We start from the raw sequence: 23463 nt of genomic DNA on the forward strand, positions 1-23463 counted from the left end.
CCGTTGTTTTTGGCTTGTGGGCCGGCGGACCATACGATCGTTTACGCTTGAAATTGGAGAAATACACCCATTATTCATCACCCGTAACGATTTGATGCAAAAAAGACTTCCTTTTGAACCGGGAGAGCAGCATTTCACAAGTGGTTTTTCGATGTCCGCAAATCGTAGTTTGAAGGCACGAAATTTGACATTTTTAAGAGCGACAAAAATGCATTGTTGTATGAAACGTAACAAACAATGAATTGAATATTGTTGACAGATGACAGACGAAAAAAACAAGATATTTGAGAAGGTTTAAAAATACTCCTAGCGCCATCTATGGGCTAATAGCGGGGAGTCTCATTTCAAAGGTATATACCTAGTAGGTTCGAAAACCACGTGAATGCAATACGCTCTGTTTATTTAATCCAAAAAATTCCGTGATTCTAACGTGCACCTTACAAAACTATTTTTTTCAGGAGGACATTGCCTCAATTCACTCCTACCTATGCCACATTTAAATTATTGTTCTTCAAGTGCTAAGTAAAAAAAATTGCCTTACCTTTTAAACTTCGAAAACCTGGGAACTTTTTGACCTCTTCTTGTATATACAATCTACGGCCATACTAAAGATTTAGTCTTTATAGTTACTACCAAGCGAATTCCGCCCAATCGCTATTCATATGTGTCCTAATGCATGCGCCAATTATTAAGAAGCAACTGTGGAGTTTCTTAAAGCAACTATGCACAGATTCTCACAGCTTAGCTTAAAAGCTTTCATTTCACCAAAAGCAACATTAATATAGCTCCGAGAGCTTCACATCCATCTAACATGGCGTTGTGTAGGTTCTGCCTGTTTTCGCGATTTAATTTACCATCGCAAAAGCGTTTCGGGATTATATAGACAATGGAGAAGTATTCCGAGAGGAAGTGGAAAACGATAGTCCTAAAAAGTCCTATAAAAAAATGGAAGACGCGTTGGAATATACCATATGCTAAAGGGTTTTTAATAAGAGGTGTTAATTTGATATTCAAAGAAAAATGCTATTTTTTAATATAAATCATCGGATCTTTATTTCATTATAAAGAGGAAGGTATGCCGTTACTAGTGGGAAATAACATCAGGCAAATGACCACCACGACTACGCTTACAGGACAATATCCTTTTCATGAAATTTTCCATAACCGAATTGCAAAGTGGCTGCTCTATGTCCTCGATAGCCTCACTAATCCCATCTTTGAGGTCTTGAATCGACCCAGGGCTGTTGGCGTAGACCTTCTCTTTCACGTGGCCCCAAAGAAAATAGTCAAGGTGTTTACCCACAAGATCTCGGTGGCCAATTGTGATCACCTCTTCGAGAGATAACACGGTCCGGAAACTTTTCCCGTAAAAGATCAATGGTTTCGTTGCTTGTGTCAATACCATCCAATTCCGGTCATAAAAAATCGTTCATCATTTCTCGATAACGATAGATAACACCTGTTAATGGAAAAGCGTTTATTATCGGGAAAGTATTCTGGAGGTTGCTTTGAGGTCGTGGACAGACAAGCATTTCGGTAGCAGACCATGGACGTTTCAATAGGATTCGGCACCGTCTCCCATAGCTCGAGTGAACCAAGAATGGTTAAAAAATAACATTCCGAAATTTATAACGCCCACACAATGGCTCTCAAATTCATCAGACGCGAATCCGAGGGTAATTTTCTTTGGGCCATTTTGGAGAGCAAAGTCCGAACTAAAAGATTCACCAGTCTCAAGGCGCTGAAAAAGACCATTTGACCCGCGAGTGGTCCAAAATACATGCAAGTCACATTCGGGCAGGTTGCGATTCGTTTCTGGACCGTCTCAAGGCCATAGTCAAGGCAGAAGGTGGTCATATTGAGCAAAAGTAAATTAATTCTTAATTTTGTATTATTTTCACACATTTTTTACTTTGAATTGAATAAAAGTGATTTTCCAAACTAAATTTATGGCCCTTTTAATTGGTTACATTTCGAGTGCCGGACTCGGACTGTATGTATGAGTATGACCAGGCGGCAAAATCGAGTGTTGTGTTTGTATGAGTATTTAAAACAAATGTATTTATTTTTTACTAATAAGAAAAATTCCAAAACAACAAAACGCCATGTGGCAGAAAACGCTTTTACTTATTTAGTTATTTTTATTCACTATAAAAGTCCGTAAGATAATTGCCAAAGACCACCAGAAGTCATTTGTAGATCACCATATTCGCTCTATTCAGGTAATGCGAAAATTGCAGCAATTACTTTTGAACTCGTCATCGCGTCTGTCGTTTAGCGGTAAAAGTGGCAGTAAAAATACGCGCAAGTAAGTAAAAGTCCAATCAGTAACACAATGCTGACGAGCCACGCATGGAACGCAAATGTGCTGCTTGGAAATTTTTAAGTATTTCCTGCTGCCGAGGCATGGGGTGTACAATGTTGGCTGTGCAAAAGCATAAAAAATATAACTAAAGCAACACAGACACATTTTCGCACATTTGCAAGTACTACTGAGGCGGCAAGCAAGCACATGTGGATGTGTGTGTTTGTGTGTGTGTGTATTATATCACCTTTATCTATACGACTGCCAAGTAGGAAATAAATTTTTACATTTTCACTCTCAACAAATAACATGATTTTTCGTTTATTTACGTTTCTTTTTTCATATTTCTTTCTCTTACATACATACATACATACGATTTTAGTGGCCTGCATATATGCCGTACTCGCATACTTCTGGCTACATAGTTATTTACAAATTATGAAACACCAAATAGAGTGGCGCGCGACTGATCGAGGTAAGTACGAGTAGTACAGTTACGAGACCGATATATTCTCATATGCATTTAAATTAGTATTTAGATATGTCGGGTATGTATGTAAAAAAGCAAGATAGACTAAGGGGGAAAATAAAAGTAATTAAAATTAAATAGACCAGAATAAAATCGTCAAAAATATATAATTAAAATTAAATTCATGTCAGGTAAAATGAAATTTGTACACATGGACAAACGCGCGTGCGCTACTATAACACTAAAAACAAAAATACAAAAATGCAAAAACAAAAAAAGCATAAACAAAAGAAAATGAAAAACTACAAAACTAACACAATATTGCGGCTATACGAGTATGTCTGTCTGTACATATGTATTCCTTTACATAGCTTGGCTATATCTAAAAAATGTGTCTAGAGCACTGCCGCTGGCAACGCCTTTGTGGGTGAGCGCCCAACTCCCCCTAATACCAGCCGCCCTTGTGACCCTCCTCGATGTGATGATGCTCCTCCTCGTGATGGACATGCACTGGCACATGCACCTCCTTAATCACAGGCACGTGAACTTCCTTGTAGATGGGCACATGCTTGATCACTTCCACCTCCTTGACCACGGGCACGTGCACCTTCTTGATGTGGTGGTGGTGGATGGTGTGCACGTGGTAGGGTACGTGAATTGTGTGATGTTCGCTGCTGGGAAGAGAGTGGAGAAAAAGGCACAAAAAATATTTTAGTTTAAAGAAAATAATAATTATTTAAATTTATAAGTGAATAGTGATAATGGATAATTAGATATTTATATTTTTTTATTTGTTTATTTGTAATTTAGTACATACATTTTTCTTACAAATTTAAAAAGAATTTAATCCAAGATATAGGTCTTTAACTTCAAATTAAAGTTTTTTTAATTCAAATTAATTTTTTTTAAATTCAAGTAAAAGTTTTTTAATTTGGAATAAAATTTTTTTAAATTCAAATTAAAGTTTATTAATGTAATATTGAATATTTACAATAAAAAAATGAATAATAACAAGAATAAGAATAAAAAAAAGTTAAATAAAGCAATTTGGACAAAGCATTTAAGGGGCAGATACCTGTACAATTTCGAAAAAAAATTTTTTCATAAAATGTTAATATAATCCTTTAAGAATATGTCAAAAAATTTGTAGAACGTAAATTTAAGTATAATATTTCTTATATTATAGATCGTCAACCGTGACGACTCTATTCTTTGTGTTCGAGCGCTGGGAGAGGTATAGTTACGTTGCATTCAAACTTTAGACGCGTTTTTCTCAAAACTATATTTTTCGAATTGGCGTACACCATAACTCGAAAAGTTATTGATTAATCTCCCTGTCATTTTGCACACATTTTTTTATGATATTACTTTCTATGTGAATACAAGTTTTCGAAAATTTTTTGAAAAAAAAATTTTTTTTCGAAGCAAAAATAGTAGGAAAATTCGCCCCAAATTTTATTCCGTGATTTTTTTTGTCATTACGCCCTTCTTTAAGAGTGGCAATAAAAATGACGTTAGAAATTATAGGCCTGTTTCAAGGCTGTCAACTATTTCCAAAATTTTTGAACACGCGGTCTATGCAAAGCTGAGCTTTGCGTTTAAATCTTTAATTTGCCCTAATCAGCATGGGTTTATTGCTAACAGATCTGCTGTATCTTCTCGGCTGGCTTCCAGGTCGACTGTATTTACACTGACTTTTCGAAAGACTTCGACAAAGTTTCTCATAGAATCTTAGCTAAAAAATTTGCTTGTTTTGGGTTTCATTCTGCATTTCTGCAATGGATAAACTCTTATTTGAGCAATAGACGTTGTGTTGTAACAATTGATGGTATTTCATCTATCCCCTTTGCTGCCACCTCTGGTGTTCCGCAAGGAAGTATCTTGGGACCGCTTTTATTTGTGTTATTTATTAATGACATCAAAAGTTGTTTCTCATATGCTAAATTTTTGCTTTATGCTGATGACCTTAAGATCTTCTCAGCGATCAAGACTCAAGAGGATGCCATTAAACTTCAAGCGGACTTGAATAGGCTTTACTTGTGGTGCCAGAATTCACGACTTTCGCTGAACTTATCTAAGTGCTTTCAAATATCTTATTCCAAAACACCTAACATTTTGTGCACTAAGTACAGGATCTCGACATGTGTCCTGCAGTGTGTTAGCGAGTTTAAGGACCTTGGCGTTATCTTTGACAACAAATTCTCTTTTAATAGCCATATAAATTAAATTACTTCAAAATCTTTTTCGATGTTGGGCTTCGTCCGACGGAACGCCACTAAGTTCTCTGATCCCTATACCATTAAGTTACTCTATACATCTTTTGTTAGATCTCATTTAGAATATGCTGTGTTTATTTGGAGACCGTGTAGTCAGCAGGCTATCAATAGAATCGAACGTGTGCAAAAAATATTTCTCAAATATGCCCTTCGGTCTCTGTATTTTATTGATACCATGCCGTCATATTCTGCTAGTCTCATGCTTTTAAGTCTCAAGTCCTTAGAAATTCGTAGGTCTATATTGTGTCTGTCTCTTACTCATAATACTGGAGTAACTGATTGTCCCTACTTGTTGGAAAGGATTCGATTTAATGTTCCCCAACGATCTCTTAGGAACTTCTACCCTTTTTATGGGCTATATGGACTATAAAGCTAAGTATGCCAGTAATGCTTCCATTACTCGTGCTTTATGGGAATTGGATTCCGTTCAGAATGATGTTGTTCTCGATTTTTGCTTTCAAGAGTAGCATTTTTAAATCTTCTGAATTCTATATTATAGTTCTTTTTAATTACATGTATATCTGTAGTTTAGTCTAAGCAACTTTTACATTATGGTCTGTAAGGATTGTAATTCATAGACTTAAATAAATAAATAAAAAATAAAATAATGGAGGGATCTGCTGTTTCAAACCAACTCCGAACGGCAGATATTTTTTCTGAGGAGCTTTTTCATGGCAGAAATACACGCGGAGGTTTGCCATTGCCTGCTGAGAGGCGACCGCGTTTTCTTCTTTCTCTCTGAATTCCGAATGGTAGTTACGCACCAACCCATTCGGTTATGGCGGCCGCCAAGATAGAAAACCAGAAATTCAGAAAGTCCTTTTTGCTAATTCAAACATCTATAACTTTAAAGCTTTGAAAGTAATTAAAGTCTGATCGAGCGCTTGCGATAGAAACATCGTTTGCAACACATGGGCTGAAAAGTCACGCGCCTAACACAGAGATAGCAGTAGTTTTACTGCATTCACCTCTTTTCCAGTTAGTAATAACCTTAAAAGGACAGCTGTTAAAATTTCAAGATATTCTATTGATTAGCTCGTGAGTTATTGTGCTAAGTGTGACGCCACTTTTGTTATTCTCAAAACAGTGGGTCAAAAGGAATTTCATGTTTTAATTTTACACTGCTTCTTGGTGGGAAAAAATACCGTACAAGCGAAGCAATGGCTTGAAAAGTGTTATGGTGACTCCGCTCCATCAGAAACTACAATAAAACGATGGTTTGCTGACCTCAAACGTGGTCGTGGAGACACCGATGATGCACGACGCAGTGGACATCCAAAACACCAAAAGGAGGTAGTAACACCAGAAAACATCAAAAAATCCAGAAAATCGTTTTGAATCATTGAAAAGTGAAGTTGCGTGAGTGGGCTGACATCGTAAAGATATTAGGTAAAAGAATGCCTTGGCTTTATACTGCATGATCATTTGACTATGAGAAAGCTCTGTTCAAGGTGAGTGCTGCGGTTGCTCATCATTTTGTTTCATCAAGACCGCGCACCGGGTCACAAGTCAATCAAAACATGGGCAGGCCAATTGTACATCAATTGAACTCCGAATGACTTCCACATCCACCGTGCTCACCAGATTTGGCTCCCAGCGACTACTGACTGTTCGTAGACCTAAAAAATGCTCGCCGGTAAGAAGTTTCGCTCGAATGAAGAGGTTATCACAGAAACTGAAACTGATTTTGAGGCAAAAGATAAATCGTTCTACAAAAGTGGTACTGAAATGTTAAAGCGGCGCTGGAATGATAGCGTTTTTTTATGTTTTCTAAATATGTACGCAAGAAATTGTTTAACCGCCGAAATCAATAAGGTACGGCCTTGTCTCTTTAAAGCGTCTACAACACTCATAGCTGTAATTGTTTCCCTTTTGGCATGTTCGGTATAGGCAACTGCATTACGGATAACATTCTCCAAAAATGCTTTTAACATACCACGAGTTTCTTCATATATCAAACCAGATATACGGCGAGCTAAACGTCGAATAGCTGGTTTAGCGATACCTTGGATGTTATCACGTAAAACTTTGTAATGACGTGTGGCACCCCCTTTTCTCAAACCATTACCACCTTTCGGAAATTACGTCGATGAATAAAGCTAAATTTTAGGCTCGGGAATTTTCAGCCCATGTATGAGATTACAAGCCAATATGAAAATATTAAAAGCGATGTGGAACTTTTAATGGTCATATATTTAAGACAAGCAAAGAACAAACACACAGTTACACATTGCATCAGTGGCGCTAGCAAGAGAAAGCGATCAACCGCAGTAATAGCGCAGACACACCAAATTTAGCAAAGTCCTCAACCATCTGTGCGATCCTTCTGGCAGAAAAATGTGAAACACAGATGGCGCTCCAAGCAGTAAGAAGGCGTTGTTCCTAAGCAAAGACAGATGGGCGTTCCCATTATTTAGGGCTGGCAGCGGCATGCTGATCACCTACCCTGTCAGAAATCAAACAGATTAACGAAACCAACGCAAGACAAACAAGGAAAACAAATATTTATGACATGACACAGTTTTGTGTCTTTGTTGGTATGACCCTTTGGGTAAAAATTTGCAGAAAATGCAGTTCTTTGCAAAAGTCTCGTTTTAGTGACTTGGTTGGATTTCATTGAAATTCTCTGAAAGAAGCCTTCTCATTTCCATTTCTGTTTTCGAAGTACGCCCCGTATGGACGGAATAGACGTTAGTATTTGGTGCTACGTGTATTTTACAATCTTACCTACCAGCCAACAAATAAAATGTGACTTTTTTCAACCATTTGCGGTAGTATGGCTACTCTCAGCCACCAAAGTTTTTTTACCTTTCTTTTTACCGTGCCTTTACTCTCAGTCGCCATAGCAATATTTATATACAAAATTAATAAATCTTATTTATGCTCCATAATCTTTCTTGCTATGTATCACTGCTATTTCTATGGAAATTAAGTCCTACTGGTGCGACACCTATTTCCAAATTTACTATAATACGATCGCGAAGCGTTAACTCCATAACTTTAAAATTATTGATTTACATAGTGGAGCGCAATAGCAAAAACTTGGTATTTATTTTGTATTTAGTAAATGTGTAATTTGTTACAAACGTTGTCCAATGTGGTCATTTCAACCCCAAGTTGCATAGGTGAAGAGCTTTTTTTCACATTGTATGTAGAAAATGATGGAAAGATAATCACAATGAGAGCACCGAATTTCAAATCGTAGTATACAAAGGTGAGCAAAAAATTATGAGGTCACCCCAGTATTGGCTCAATATACATAAACGTCCAAGTGAAAAATAAAACGGACGACTTTGGTGGCGGAAATTTACATTTGTCATTAACCCGACCTCATTTTATTGCGCACTTAGCGTCTAAAGTATTACTCAAATGTAATTTTTTTTTCTCAATTCCACTTACTTCACTTCCAGACTGCAATTAACTGCGTTACCTTTGTAGATATGAAACTTCGACAAATTGTGAAAGCGAAAAGATGCTATTATATCTGCATATATATAATGTGGTCAACAATTTGATATCAAAATCCCCACGGCGGGCCTGTAATCCCTAGAGGGCGCGACACCAGATATGGGGGTAAGAGAGTAAATATCGCCCGCGAACCACATAGCTCGAAGACGTGAACTTCGTTCAAAAAGCTCCCTCAACCCAAGGTGTGATGCGACCCGTGCCTATTGGGTGGGTGGTTTGGTAGCCGGGGTACCAAATAAGGCTGTATTCTAACGGAGCCCTCCTGATATCAGGCCACCTCAGGTTGTAGCGGTGGCCTTACCATGGTATAGAGCGCTGCCATGGTCGACCGGTTATTTCCTTCAATCCTCTTTGGACATCACGTATGACGACATGCGTAGTAGCTTCCTTGGCGGGGCAGGTGACCGTACGAAGCAGATGAATTGCATAAAACAAAAATTCGGATGACGAAAAAAAGCTACAAAACAAACGGACAAAATGACTGGAAAACATATGGACGCATCCACAGCACGGACTGATAAAAAAACGAACACGCGGACAAAACCACAGAGCAAGCAAAGAGATAGACAGGAGAAAGGCACGGAGGCACTTAAACAACAGTCGGACAAATGGGCAAGACGTACGAGCAAGAACGAACTGTGGACGACTGGGTCACCGTCAGAGGATGAGCTCTTGCCCTCTAGTCAAGAAACTCTTGAGGGCAAAGCTGTGAGCCATAGCACGCCAACAACTATAAATCAACCAACAACATCTGCTAAAGCCATTGTGCAAAAGCGTGGAAACAAAAGTCCTTCGAGGTATAAACTCTACCAGAGGTCTCTCGCTATCCCTGACAGGATTCGAAAAAAAGAGACCGAAGGTAATGTTCATCCCAAAGATGAGACCATCGAGGCAAGATGTCAAAAAGTGGTTGACGAATATTTGGCATTCCAAGCCGCCAACAAGACAGAAGGTAACGAAGAAGCACAAGATCTCGGACCAGGGTGCAGTTGCCTCCAAACCTACCAAGTGATTTAGTGAGGTGGCATAGAACCATCTTTAAATAGCATTGGTAGATGAAACATGCAATCGCCGAAAACCAGTGCTTGACAAGTGTTCAGAGAATGCGGCACGGTTATCTCGCATAGTCGTTGACCATGACATGGCGATTCTGGAGGGTCAAAGACCAGGTTTCGACTCGGTGGAGGTAGTTTGCGGTTACCGTGTCATCAAATGCGATGACTAATTCTCGCTGCACTTCCTAACAAAATTTATTGGTAAAATCCAGAACAGCTGGGAGGGCTTGCATCTCGATACCAAATATGAAGTTTAAAGCCAATCAATTGATTCTCTACCTTCAGGCTCATAACCGCTCGGTGCCTATGACCGACTACTTGATCATCAAAGCGGAGGCTATACAAAAGCCTCGTTTTTCCTCGTTCCTCTTTTTAATTACAGAAGAGAGTCTAAGACCACAGGAGAGTGTGGAAAACAAACTTCGGTTTGGCATTCGGAAGGCATAGCTGCTGATATTCCGTTGTGCGAATCCGGAAGAGCAGCAAGATGAGGTCGATGGTGCCAACGAACTACAGACTGGCATGTAGCTAGGTGACACCGTGCCCGGAAAAGGAAACCAATAAACATGGCTTTAAAGGTTGTTCAAATTGGTCTGCAGCACTCACAGACTGCCACGGAATACCTAATCGTTTTCCTCGTGGAGGAGGGCATGCACATCGCTTTAATTCAGGAACCCTAGAACATCGAGATGAAGGGGTTCACTGGGAAAATCTACATTATCTGCCATAAACGGATTCAAGGTAATCCCAATTAAATACATTTTTAACCCCATTGTATATTTCACAGGACGTGACGGCTGTTGAAGTGGAAGCCACGGACGGAGTCAGAATAATACTTGCTTCAATAACACGTGATAGACCAGCACCACCTGAGGAGGCCCACTGGCTTGTGCATGAAAATACAAACAAAACCCTGCTACTCGGATGCGACACCAATGCGAGGGAGGTACGCCTTATGGGGAAGCTCTGAAACACACGACCGAGGTGGGTCTCTTTACGATTTCATAATTGATGATAACTTGTCGGTATGTGACAAGGGTAGCACTCCCATTTTTACCTTTTCTAGTACGGAGTACTTCCGGGGATGGGAGAAAGTACTCCAGGCTGTCGAAGAAAGGAGGACCTAGTGACCATAATCGTCTGGCTGCCAAACCAGAACATTTACAGAGAAAGTGCTCAAGAGTCTCCTTCTCTGTAAGGTCCCCACAACTTCTGCAATGGGTGTTAAATGGTAACCCTAGCTTTTCCGCGTGTGTGCCGATCGTTCAGTGACCGGTAAACACAGCTACGAATTTGTAAATTGAACGGCGAGGAGTCCAAAGGATTTTCTGAGTCCTCCGTATATTGTACTGGGGCCAAAGGATTTTCGAAATATCACATGAATGAAATGGAGCTCCATCTTTTCTGCGCTTTCCTGAGAAAAAAAGTTGTGCAATTCCCCTTTAACAACAGTAAGAGGGATCTCGTTAATCGTGTAGGAGGTCTCTGAGGCCAATTCAGTCCCCTTCCTGACAAGCTCTTCAGCAATTTCATTTCACTCTATGTTCTTTTGTCCTGGAATCTAGATTAGAGAAATGTTACCTGCACACCCAAGATATTTGATCTCCTCCTTACTGGAGTTTACTAAATTCGTTCTGTTCAATGGCGTCGTCGTTAATATTTCCCTCGCTCCCACGTGCCCTAAGCTTCTGCATGCCTACAGGATCGCAAAGACTTGTGCCTCAAAAACACTAGCAGGACTCGGCAGTTTAAAGGAAATAGATAAATTGGCTGATTTAGAGAAAACTCCTGCTCCGGCTCCCGATTCTATCTTGAAACTGGTAGTTTATGGATTTTCTTAAATTATAAACGTCAACGACACCGTAGGACTTCTTTCTGTGGGGTTATTTGAAAGAAAAGGTGTACATCGATAAGCCAGCAACAATTCAAGAGTTGAAGGATGAGATAATTCGGCACATTAACGGCATAGAACCTCAATTATGCCTCATTATTGCCAATTATTGGACCATCGGATGGAGGTGTGCCGCCGAGGTCGCGGCGGCCATTTGGCCGATATTTTATTTTATACGTAATTGAGCCATTCCAATATTATCATAATAAAGAGAAGTGACAATAATTTCCTAAAAAATTGTATTTTATTTAAAATTAACACCGGCCCTTTAAACTTAACCGCCCTTTATATTTTTATTAAAAAAATTAGAAACATTAAAAAACAGAAAAAAATAATGAAAACTGGTCAAAGTGTTGATGTGCTAACGTTGGTCGTGTTCTGTATATTCGAATGTGATAGTAGGAAGTTTGCCAACTACTCTCCTCTAAGTAATAAAAGAAATTGCGGCCAACTAATGAAAACATATTTTCATTTCACTCAATCAAATTGGAACCAAATTAAAAGTGAAAACTATTCAATTATTCCGCCGCTAGTTTGTCTATTGCCGCATTCACAACAACAACAATTGTGTGATTGCCACATTATTGTATCACCGCAATAAAGTTGACAATTTACGCAAGACCGGGAGCTACGCATGCGCAACATTAGATGTTGCCTGGCCTGTTCAACGATTGACGACTACCTGACTGACGGCGTTTCTTTCTATTGCATTTGTATGTATGTGCGAGCATGCGATTGTAGTTAAATCATTTGGCAGAATACCAATGAACGCTATCTTCCATAATTTATGCTTATCACAGGTCATTATAATTATTTTTTGCAGCAGCGGCAACAGCCATAATAAAGTCAGTCCAAGAAATTCCTGTGCATGCAGGCATATAATACTTTTTACTTTTATGTATTGTATGTGACATTACATACATAAAAATATATGTAAAGTTTATAGAAAAAAAAAAAAAAATAAATGAAAATCAATCGATAGCATTCACCGCGATTAGTTGACATTGTGCGCTGGTGTAGTTTCAGGTTGTTGACCAGTTCGATAAATCAAATAAAAATTGTAAGTCACAGCTTTAGGTAATTAAAACACAATAAATGTAATTTTTAAAAAAGCTGCATTGAATACAAATAGTTGCTTTATAAATATACGAGTATGTGTTATTGCCACTGCAAGTACTCACTGTTTGCCACCAAAGAAGCCGGGATGTGGGGCAGAATAGGCTAACGCGAAGAGCGCACTGAAGATCACCTGGAATTATGAATAGAGGAAATAATATTAAGGCCAAAGTAATTATTATTAACTATTTTTATGTGAGTGGATATGTATAGATAATAGAAAGTGTGAGATGGTGCAAAGAGTAACAAAAAAAGAACTAAAACCTTTCCATTTATGGGTTAATACATATATTGGATATGTGAATAAGTTTCCGCCCTCGTAAAAGAGGTGTCGCTGCTGATATTATTTTGGTGCTCCCTCTAGTAAATACTGGTGATTTGAAGGTGTATATGTGAGGTCTCGAACGTAGTAGTTGGCATTCGTTTGAAGCCTTAGGATACTTTTTTATCTGACGTCAGAAATATCTACGTTTGTCCCAAAAAAAACAACATTTGCGGGAAGCCATGCTTCGTTATTATATTCTTAAGAAAAGTGAAGCTGAAATGTGTCGCATATTAATCAATATTTACGGTAATCACGCTCCATCAAATACAACTTGTAGAGAGTGGTTTCGACGCTTCCAAAGTGCGATTTCGACGTGAGTGATAAAGATCGCGAAGGGGCACCGAAAAAATTCGAAGATACTCAACTACAAGAATTCTTGGATAAAGACGCATGTCCAACCCTTGATGATATGTCTAAAGAATTGGATGTTGACACATCAATCGCCGACAAACGTTTGCATGCGATGGAAATGCTCCAGAAAGCAGGTTACTGGATGCCACATCAATTGAAGGAGAGGGATATCGAGAGCCGTTTGGTGACGTGTGAGATGCTTCTTGAACGGCAGAAAAGAAAAGGTTTTCTGTATCGGCTTGTGCGTGATAACTATTCGGAATTCAGAGAGAACGTAGGTTCGAATCTCGAGGAAAGACCAAAAATGCAGAACAAGTTTTTTCTAATAGCGGTCGCCCCTCGACAGGTAATGGCAAATCTGCGAGTGTATTTGAGCCATGAAAAAGCTCCTCATAAAAAATATCTGCCGTTCGGAGTCGGTTTGAAGTTGTAGGTCCCTCCATTTGTGGAACAACATCAAAACGCACGCCACAAATAAGAGGAGGAGCTCGGCCAAACACCCAACGCTAATGCTTTTGAATCGGCTCTCAAAGAAAAGCGGAAAGGCCGGAATGGAACGGTAGACATGACAAACTGATTTTGCTTCATGACAACGCCAGGCCACATGTTGCTAAATCGGTCCAGAAATATTTAGAGTGACTGAATTGGGGAGTCTTGTCTCATCCGCCGTATTCCCCAAACATTGCACCTTCGGATTACCAGATTACCATCTATTCCGATCAATGCAGTCAGCCCTTATTGGAGAGCGGTTCACTGCTTTCGAGAGCATCGCAAACTGGCTCAATGAATGGATAGGTAAAAAGAACTCGATGAATCCGTATGCTGACTGAGAGATGGAGTAAAGTTGTTCTTCCAATGGCACATACTTCACATAATATCATTAATAATGGGTTATTCAATAGGTGCGCTTCAACTTTTTTCCGATAGGGAGGACGAACGACGCAATATTTTTTATTTTTCGCTTGTCATTTGTAAACTTCATTAGTATACATTTCATCATGGAACGCTACACACTTGAGCAACGATTGCAAATCGTGCAAATTTTTTATGAAAATAATCGTTCTGTTGCTGCTACTTTAAGAGCATTACGGCCATTTTATGGTCCATTTAACAAGCCGTCCCGTTTTGGGGTTATGTGAAGTCATTGGTCTACAGTAACAAGCCGGCGACGATTTGTGAGCTCAGAGCCAATATTGAACGCGAAATTGCTGGAATTTCGGCCGATTTATGCAAAAGAGTGGTCGAAAATTGGGTTCAACGATTGGACTTCGTAAAACGTGCACGCGGTGGTCATGCAAAAGAAATCGAATTTCATACTTAAATGTATATGTTCAAACTCGATAATAAAAAAAAAATTAGTTAAAAAAGTCAAACCGTTTGTGTTTTATTCAAAAAAGTTCAAAAGTTGAAGTGCTCTTACTGAAAAACCCTATAATTATTTAATTATTTAAATAATTCGTAAGTTTGACTAAGAAAGGACGGAAACTTATACCCATACAAATATTTTTTTTTCAAAGTTACAAAATTTATTTAATTTTCATTATTTAAAGGAAAATTGGATTTAACCTATTTCGTGAATTTCGTGAATGAATAATGGCTCAACACGAAATCGGAAATTATTTGATCGAGGCTGTCCAATAGACCACAAGACAATAGCTTAACAGGATTTTGATTGATCGGTTGGCTAAAGTGGTGGTTCATCCAGCATTCAACTGGCACGTCCGTCTATTTTGTTACCGCATCCTCGCTAGCAATGTGTTTAATGGCCATTTGCAGTTGACTATATTCGGCTAGGTTGGGTTGAAGCGGTTGTTCGGTGTTCTGTGAGACACATTCAGACTCATAGACCATTGTGATGTCGCATGGGGAACTCATCCTTATCTCTCCTAAAACCAATGTGTACTTTTCAAAAATTTTAGAAGATCCTTGATTTCAACAGAACTAAGAACTTCCAGTTCATTAAAGAATTGTCTACCTGAAATGGTAAATCTACGTCTGGAAAGAGCTGGACAATGAGAGACAGCATCTACAGAAGTTATGTGTTTGCACACCCATCCTCGGGGCGTGCCTGCCTATTCGTTAATGCCCCGTTATACTTGAAATCAGTGTACTAAGACTGTACATCCTTTGGTATGGCAGAGATAAGCAGCTTACATGTTTGCCAGGGTATGCCCACATGTCTATGTACTCATCGGTCAATTTAGTGCCGAGTTTCGCAATTTCATCGGCTCTGCAGTTACCTTTAATGTCACAATGAGCACATGCAATCTTTAGGTGAAATGACGCAGCCATATCGTTAAGAGAGGCATTTGTGTATTGCTTCGAATGGAGTCTATTTTGAAGGCGACAAAATAAATTTTGATGATTAAACAATTATTTTGCGTTTAATGGAACAATTCCCGATACTTTTTTGATAGAATGTATAAAAAGAAAAAAAATTGAAAAAGCAATTTGCGAAATATAACAAAACTAGATTTCATAACAACGAAATAATTTAATTTAAATATTCCATTTAACAAGGACTTTTTTTTGCTTAGTTAAGAATAATTGAAGCTGTTTATGCTATTTCTTTGCAAATTAATTTTTTAATATTATTTACTATTATTTAAAAATTAAAACTAAATAAAATCTCTTCGTTTTGGTACATACAATTTTTTTTGGTCGAAAATACAGAGTTTATCAAGAAATTTATGGTTAAAAAAATAAATAAAATCTGACACCACTGCATCAGCCGCCTCTTTCGTAATGTGCATTTGTGTTAACATTTTCGGTTTTGCAAACTGGAAAAGAAAAGTTTCCGGATAGTGTTATCTCTCGAAGAAGTGATCACAATTGGCCACCGAGATCTTGTGATTTAACACCTGATTAACACCTGGTCTACGCCAACAGCCCAGGGTCGATTCAAGACCTCAAAGATGGAATTCATGAGGCTATCGAGGACATAGGGCAGCCACTTTGCAATTCGGTTATGGAAAATTTCATGAAAAGGATATTGTCCTGTAAGCGTGGTCGTGGTGGGCATTTGCCTGATGTTATTGTCCACTATTAACGGCATACCTTCCTCTTTATAATGAGATAAACATCCGATAATTTATATTATAAAATATCATTTTTCTTTGAATATCAAATTAACACCCTATAGGAGGAGGAGCGCGTGCAAACACATAATAGAAGCGTACGTGCTAATTATTATACAATTTTTTTTTTAATCTAATCATGCAGTTCTCTCTCCCTGATTCAGCTTATTTCTATCCATTCCATTTAAGTGAACAAAAATCCAGTATTTTTAAGTGATTTAACAACCAGTCTTTAACCCATTTTTGCACTTCTCAATTGGGCCACATTCACTTGAGTAATTAGTGTCTAGACACTTTATGTGCGCAAACAACTACACATTTAGTACACAACTTGTTTTTGGTCTTTTCAAATCACTTAAAACCGTATCCACTTTCAATTTCCTTCAAATGCAATTGCACAACAAATATTCACTATTTGCCCGTTGGCTATTTAAAATTTACGACTCCTTGATTTCCTTGCCACAGGCCACTTTACTATGCACATACACATATACGCCAACGAGCCACGCTCACACAAGTGGAATAGCAGCAGTCCATGCGATGTAAAGGAAAAACTAGAAAAATAATTGCACTTACTAAAACTTTGAGGGCGGTCATATTGGGGCTGTGAGATAAGCTTCAAAAGCGTTTTTGTGGTAAAATCCAGTAACTTGTAACCGGCGTTGCAATGTGTACAGCGACTAAATTGAACTGATAACCGAACAGTGGGGCTGTGATGTTTTTATATGTTGCGCGCATGCGCACCGCGTCCAAAAACCATACAAATCTACACTCATGCATACGTATGCATGTATGTATGTATGTATGCAGTGTAAAACAGCCGCAAAAGTGGCTGAGGTAGCGACAGTGGCGGCTATTATTAGTGACTGCAATTCTCCATTTTTTTTGTTTTCTCTGCTCTTTTTCCGAGCTTAATTTGTTAGTTGTTGTAAAGTAGCAGCTGCCATCGCTGCTTGGCTTGGTCTCTACATTGGAGGTACTTCAATTTCAAATGTTGAGCAAAATTTTCAATTCAGCAAATGCAGACTCGCATCAACGCGGCAACAACACAATAACAACAACATCAATCACAACGTCATACAATTTAAGCCAATATAAAGCAGAAGAAACAGGAGCAGCGTCGCATAAAAATTGAAACCTGTCTGTGCAAATATGGCTGAGTGAATACTCGCGAAATAATGAAGAGACAATTGTTTCTCGATTGCTTTCGTTGTTGTTGTTTTATGTTTTTGTATCATTATATTTTCATTTTGCAACGACTGCCGACTGGCGACTGGCTTACTGCACACACTTACATACACACATGCCTACTATGTATGCGGCAGACGCTGTTAATGCGCACGTGATTGCTGCGATGTGCAATGCTTACCATCACCGTTCCCTGTTTGCTGCGCGCAGTAGCTGTGCTCATATTAATGTTATGTCCCACAACAATTTTGCATGCACTGTTGAAGCGGCTGTTACTCGCTGTTAACTGGCAGTGCTGTTGTTTGCTGCTTGGTAGCACTGCCACTGGCAACGGTGCAGATGGCTCAATTGTTTACTGTTTTGCTGTCATCAAATTTGCCTAATAAAGGTTAACCTTGCGGTGAAGCTACTAAATATACGCATATGAGCTACATACATACGCACATACATATGTACATACATACATACCTACATGCATACATACACACACACATATACGAGTGCATAATTACATACATTCATACATATAAACAAGCTTAACAACAAGGGAATTAAATTAAGTTTTCATTTGAAATAATTTTCCAATTTTTTTCTACTCCGATTTGTTGTTGCTAGTGTCTTTCTGTATGTATATGTTTTTAAGGTATGGCTTTCTTTGTATTGCTCAAACTGTCCCCATACTCGCCATTATTACTTTTTAATCATATACTAAACATAATTTTTTCCATCAGCTACATTTGTTACTACCGGATCAGCTCACATTTAGTAGTTTGGAAATTAATTTAGGTCTTCAGGTGAACTTTGACTATTGTGCTCTTCAATGTAATATTTACATATAAACAATCATAGCTTCATATTGTATGGAAATATTGCGTGAACATTATCGCCTCTAGCAACAAAAGATGTGTCATCACCACACATAAAAAGTAATGAAATATCTTTGCCACAAAAACAATAACATCTGACTTACGTTATTAATATATTACTTACATATATCGTATATGTATTTAGTTACATACAACAAAAAAATAAAAAATTCCACAAATAAATAGGAACATTTTAAGTTAAAACAGATATAAATTATTTTAGCTGTAATGACTACAGAATTAGAATTTAGTAGGCTATAGCTGACATAATTCGCCCGCCAAGATGGTGACCGTCCGCTTAGATTATCGAAAGTTCGAGAGCGAATTGTAAGTCTTACCGAATTGTAGGAAAAGTTTTCGATCTACTATTCATATAGTAACTGGCACATCCAAGTTGGTTTTTGTATGCCATACCGGAAGTAGGCCTTTGTTTCCATGCGCATTCGGAGCATTAAAGCATCCGTAAAAAAAGAATAGGGGCATCATTCGGCGCTGAAACGAACTTAAAAGGCAACTTATCAGCGATGACTCCCTTCGGCCAACCTACAAAGGGGCCGTTCAAGTATTACGTAAGCAGATTTATTACAATTATTTACCCCCCCATCCCCCTTGTCAGCAAAAGTAAGCAAAGCTTTTACCCCCTCCCCCCATGCTTACGTAAACATTTTTCAATTAAAAATGTATTTTTTTATATTGTATTATAATTATAATGTTATAATTATAATTTTAAAAATAAGAAAATAGATTTAGAATAGAGATTAGATTTTACTGATGCAGTATTCAACATAGAGTAAGGGACAAAAATATTATAATCTTACGAACATAACAAGCTTATTTAAAATTTTTGGTACACATATTAAATTCAAATTGACAGTCTTCAGTCCATGAAACCCGAATCCATGATTCTCAGTTTTCGATGACATTGGATTGCTTCGATTGCTGCTTCGTGTTGTGAGTCTGCTCACTTTCATCCGATTTTGGAATGTCTACGTCGTTTTCATCGAGCCATTCAACATCATGGTGCTCTAAATTTTGAATAATGCACATCAGTTCATTAGCACGACGGGCAGCGACTCTTACAGGTCTAACATTCCTATCAGTGTGCGTGTTTACTTTTCTATGGATCTTCTCGATGTGACGATTTAGTGACTTGATGGAAGCATGATAAAGACCACACGTTTTGCATGTTCGACTTCATAGCCTCAATTTTACCATGACAAAAATAATCGTAGGACATTTGCAGGAAATCTTTGAGTGAAGCACTTAAGCGTAGAGCTAAATTGACTGGAAGATCAAGAAATTGCTCTCCTTCATCCAAAACCAAGTCATCAACTGTTTGTTTTACTTTTATAGATGGTGGAAGAAACCTGTTACCTAGTAATCTGAATAGGCCACTTCTTGGACGACAGCATTCTGTATTTCTACATTTCACAATTTGAAGCAAGTATTGGCTTTCACGCAGATGTTTTGAATACCATTTAATGTCTGGAAAATGAGGAACATCTTGTTGACCTGCCCCAACATATTTTGCAGTAATTTCCATTGAACTCCATACTTCAGCAAATACATTTCCTGCAAATTCGAAATTAGATCTTTCTAAATGTTCATCAATTGTAACCCCACGTTCATCCAAATGAGACCCAAAATGGTCATGAGGCAATATTAAACCAGCCAGTTCCCGACTAAGAGGAGCCATTCTGCGCTCTACTCTGTTGTACGCACTTCTTCCAGGAACATTGGTAGCTAAAAACAATGCATCGAGATCATATCGCTTAAAGTGTTGTATAGCAAACCCCATGACTTTTTCATAACGCGGATTTTCATCTGGCCCTCCATCAACCGTCATGATTACCACTGGTTTTAGTAGTCCATGGCCAGTTTTAGCTAATGGTCGAAACTCTTCAAGTTCGAGAAGCGTCTCGAAATCCTGAGCATGAGTATTAGCAGTAGATGAACTATGCTTTTCACTTCGAATAGCGATGTATGTTGGTCCAGAATATCCAACGGCTTCCGGTTGTCCTAGCATACTGGAAGTGATTTTGATAACAGCATAAACAGATGGTATTAATTTATGACGCTCAGCGATTACTTAATCGTGGTCAGATAATTTGATTCTATATTCCATGTGCACTAGAAGAGGTGCTTGCTTATTTGCCGCAGTTACGCCAATAGGGACTCGAGCTTTATCATCTTGGGTGTCTAGGGTGTCTGTCTGTTCCGGATAAAGAAATCATTTCATCGCGCCTAGGGCCTGCAATCCCGGATTCGATAGTCTCGCTAGGTCGCCAGCTTTATTTCTTGATTTAACGTATTACCGGTTTCTCGGAGACTCTATTATTATCGGACCCCGTCAAAATTTTTGTCTATATCACTCGATTATAAAAAACGAAAAGTCCAAATAAAAAAAAAATTGTTGTCACAACAGCCAGATTCACCTGACTCATTATGTACGGCTACCAGTACGTGTACTGCAGTATACTGCAGTGTCGACAACCTGGCTCACTATAAACGTACCCTAAAGCGAGTGCCTAAACGTATGCGTGTATATTTGCGGGAATCCCCGAAAAAGCGTTTCGTTTTCAAGCATAGACAATGTGAGGGTTGCCATTCGTGTAAAAAAATAAATAACTACCGATGACGTAATCATCATCTAGACTCCCCTACCCCCCATGTCATCCAAAATAAGCAAAACAAAGACCCCCCCCACCCCCGCATAGTGCTTACGTAATACTTGAACGGCCCCAAAGAGGTGGCGAAGCAAGTACAGAAATCGGCCAGAAATGATAAGAAAAAGTTCTTGAATACCTTGCTAGCGATGCCGAAGCGGCATCAGGAGTAAACAACATGAAACAGCTCTACGCACAGTTGGCCGCCTAACCAACCAGCGGAGTAACACCAACCAGCCGATCAGAGATCTGAATGCCATCTACAAAATTGTAGCCGTAATCATGGAAAGGAGGCTCAAATATTATATATCGAATACTCCTTAAGAGACAAGCAAGCTGGTTTTCACCCACACCGAAGCTGTGTTTACACTTCGGATTATGAAGTGGGATGTGGGAGTTCGCAAATCTCCAGGCGCACTAAGCTACGAATATTCGGCTCATGCGTGAAGTCCGTATTGTTGTACGCAAGTGAAACATGGCTGGTCTCTAACACCATCACACAGAGGCTACAATCCTTCATCAACAAATGCCTCCGCATCATCTGCAGAATATTCTGGCCAAAAACCATCAGTAACGATGCACTGTGGAGATTAACGAGCGAGAAACCCATCCTTAGGCAAATCAAATGCAGAAAGTGGCGATGGATAGGTCACACATTGAGAAAATCACCAGATAGAGTCTTGTCGGGGTCTATGCTCTCGAGAGGAGTGAACAAGGGGTCGAAAAAAAGATACAAACTTCCGAGTGCATTTTCTTAATGAAAATGCAGTAAATCCCATCAGCACTCTGGAAAATGTAGATTTTCGAACTAAGCGACGGATTTAGCATATGAATTATGATAAAAAAAAATTATTTGTAAATCTGTGCTATCAATGCCACTCACAAAAACGGTAATGTCTGGCGCAGCGCAAGGATCTATTCTCGACTTCGATCTCTGAAATCTAATCTACGACGAGATCTTGAGCAAAGAAATGCAAGAAGATGCATATCTAGTGGGATATACGGGCGATAGAGCCGCGGTCATACCAGTCCAGGACACTCCCTCCATTGTCCAGGAGGAAGCTGAACCAAGTTATGATAAGGACGCAAATTTGGCTTGAGAACCATGGTCTGGAACTCGCCAAATATAAGACCGAAGTCATCGAGGTACGCATGCAAATAGACGACACGTCCCTGGTCACCCAAAAAGTAGTGAAATTCTTAAGTATTCAACTTGACTGAAGGCTTACTTTCTGGGCCCAGATACGGCATGCGGCTACTAAAGTAGCAAAGATCACGAAGATCAAGTAGATTAATGGCAAACATCGGTGGACCAACACAGAGCAAAAGAAGGATAATCATATCGCCCATAAACTCAATTCTCCTGTGTAGCAGTGAAATATGGGGAGATGCGCAAAACTGCAAAGCCAAGCTCAATGCAGTGGAAGCTGTGCAACGATTAGCAGCACTCAGAGTTGCCTCAGTCTTTGGCGCTGCAGTCTTTGTGATCAGCGAGGAGACACCCGTCGACCTCATGGCCCGGGAAGGAATGGATGCGAGGAACTCCAAGAAGAAACACCTCATCACTGGCGTCGCGGAACGGAGATGCCAAACCATGCTGCGGCGACAAAGCCGATGGGACACTCAACCGACTGACAGATGGACGGCAAAACTCATTCCATCAATAGGCAAATGGAACTACAAAGAAACTTTGGGAAGTGAATTACTTCTTAACCCAGTTCCTTTTGGGCCATGGATACTTCCGGAGGTATCTATGCCGCATAGGCAAGGTAAGGCTACATATACTCCGAAGATCCGAGCGATGACGCTGAAAATACATTTTTAGTTGAGACAGTTGGCTCGCGGATAGAGATGCTCTGAGGAAGTAGAGGAATACCTATAATCAGCAAAATGCTTGAACGCGAGGACAGCTGGAACGCGATAAAAAGATACATTGAGAATATACTACGAAAAAAAGATACACCTCAACACAGTGCAACAAAGTGAAGCCGCACAGATAGAGGCACAAGAAGTCGAGCCTGTAACATGAAAGCTGGCTACATATACTGTGGACCCAGATGTGGGTAAATAGAATTGGTCCTTTATGGATGCCGTTCTGTGCTCTCAGAAAGTAGTCTCGGGAAGGATGTTTCCACAGAAGGTGAGGAGGGATTGTTTTAGTTGACACACCATTTGACGAAGTACACGGCGGTCACGGTAAGTGCGAAGGCATTTGAACCCTACCTCAACCCAAAAAAAAAAAACCACTGTGAAAGATAATCAGAATTTCGCATTGACTACACAACTGTCTCACCATTTCGGTAGCAAGTTTAAACAATTTCTATGCGTTGGGCATTTGTATAATTTTCTATGTCTACGATTGATACAAAGTAGCTCCATAAAATTTAAAATAGACCAGCTAAATTAGTCA

General features: G+C 39.1%; 1 protein-coding gene across 1 annotated transcript; it reads right to left on the minus strand.

Annotated features, from left to right (window-relative positions):
* Nucleotides 1–2696: 2696 nt before the first annotated feature.
* Nucleotides 2697–16994, minus strand: LOC129245514 (histidine-rich glycoprotein). The gene is made up of 3 exons (XM_054883711.1): nucleotides 16910–16994; nucleotides 12646–12713; nucleotides 2697–3445 (listed from the first exon to the last, which is right to left on the minus strand). Exons 1-3 carry the CDS (start codon nucleotides 16928–16930, stop codon nucleotides 3220–3222), a joined length of 315 nt encoding a protein of 104 aa, XP_054739686.1. The 5' UTR covers nucleotides 16931–16994; the 3' UTR covers nucleotides 2697–3219.
* Nucleotides 16995–23463: the final 6469 nt, after the last annotated feature.

Source organism: Anastrepha obliqua, chromosome 4, assembly GCF_027943255.1.
Source record: "Anastrepha obliqua isolate idAnaObli1 chromosome 4, idAnaObli1_1.0, whole genome shotgun sequence".
NCBI classification, from domain to species: Eukaryota; Metazoa; Arthropoda; class Insecta; order Diptera; family Tephritidae; genus Anastrepha; species Anastrepha obliqua.

Excerpts from the sequence above, each read along its gene's own strand:
- LOC129245514 (XM_054883711.1), bottom strand. The coding sequence starts at position 16,930 with ATGACCGCCCTCAAAGTTTTA. Across the intron at positions 12,714-16,909 it reads TGACCGCCCTCAAAGTTTTA|GTGATCTTCAGTGCGCTCTT; the intron begins GTAAGTGCAATT and ends TCATAATTCCAG. Across the intron at positions 3,446-12,645 it reads GGCTTCTTTGGTGGCAAACA|CGAACATCACACAATTCACG; the intron begins GTGAGTACTTGC and ends TCTTCCCAGCAG.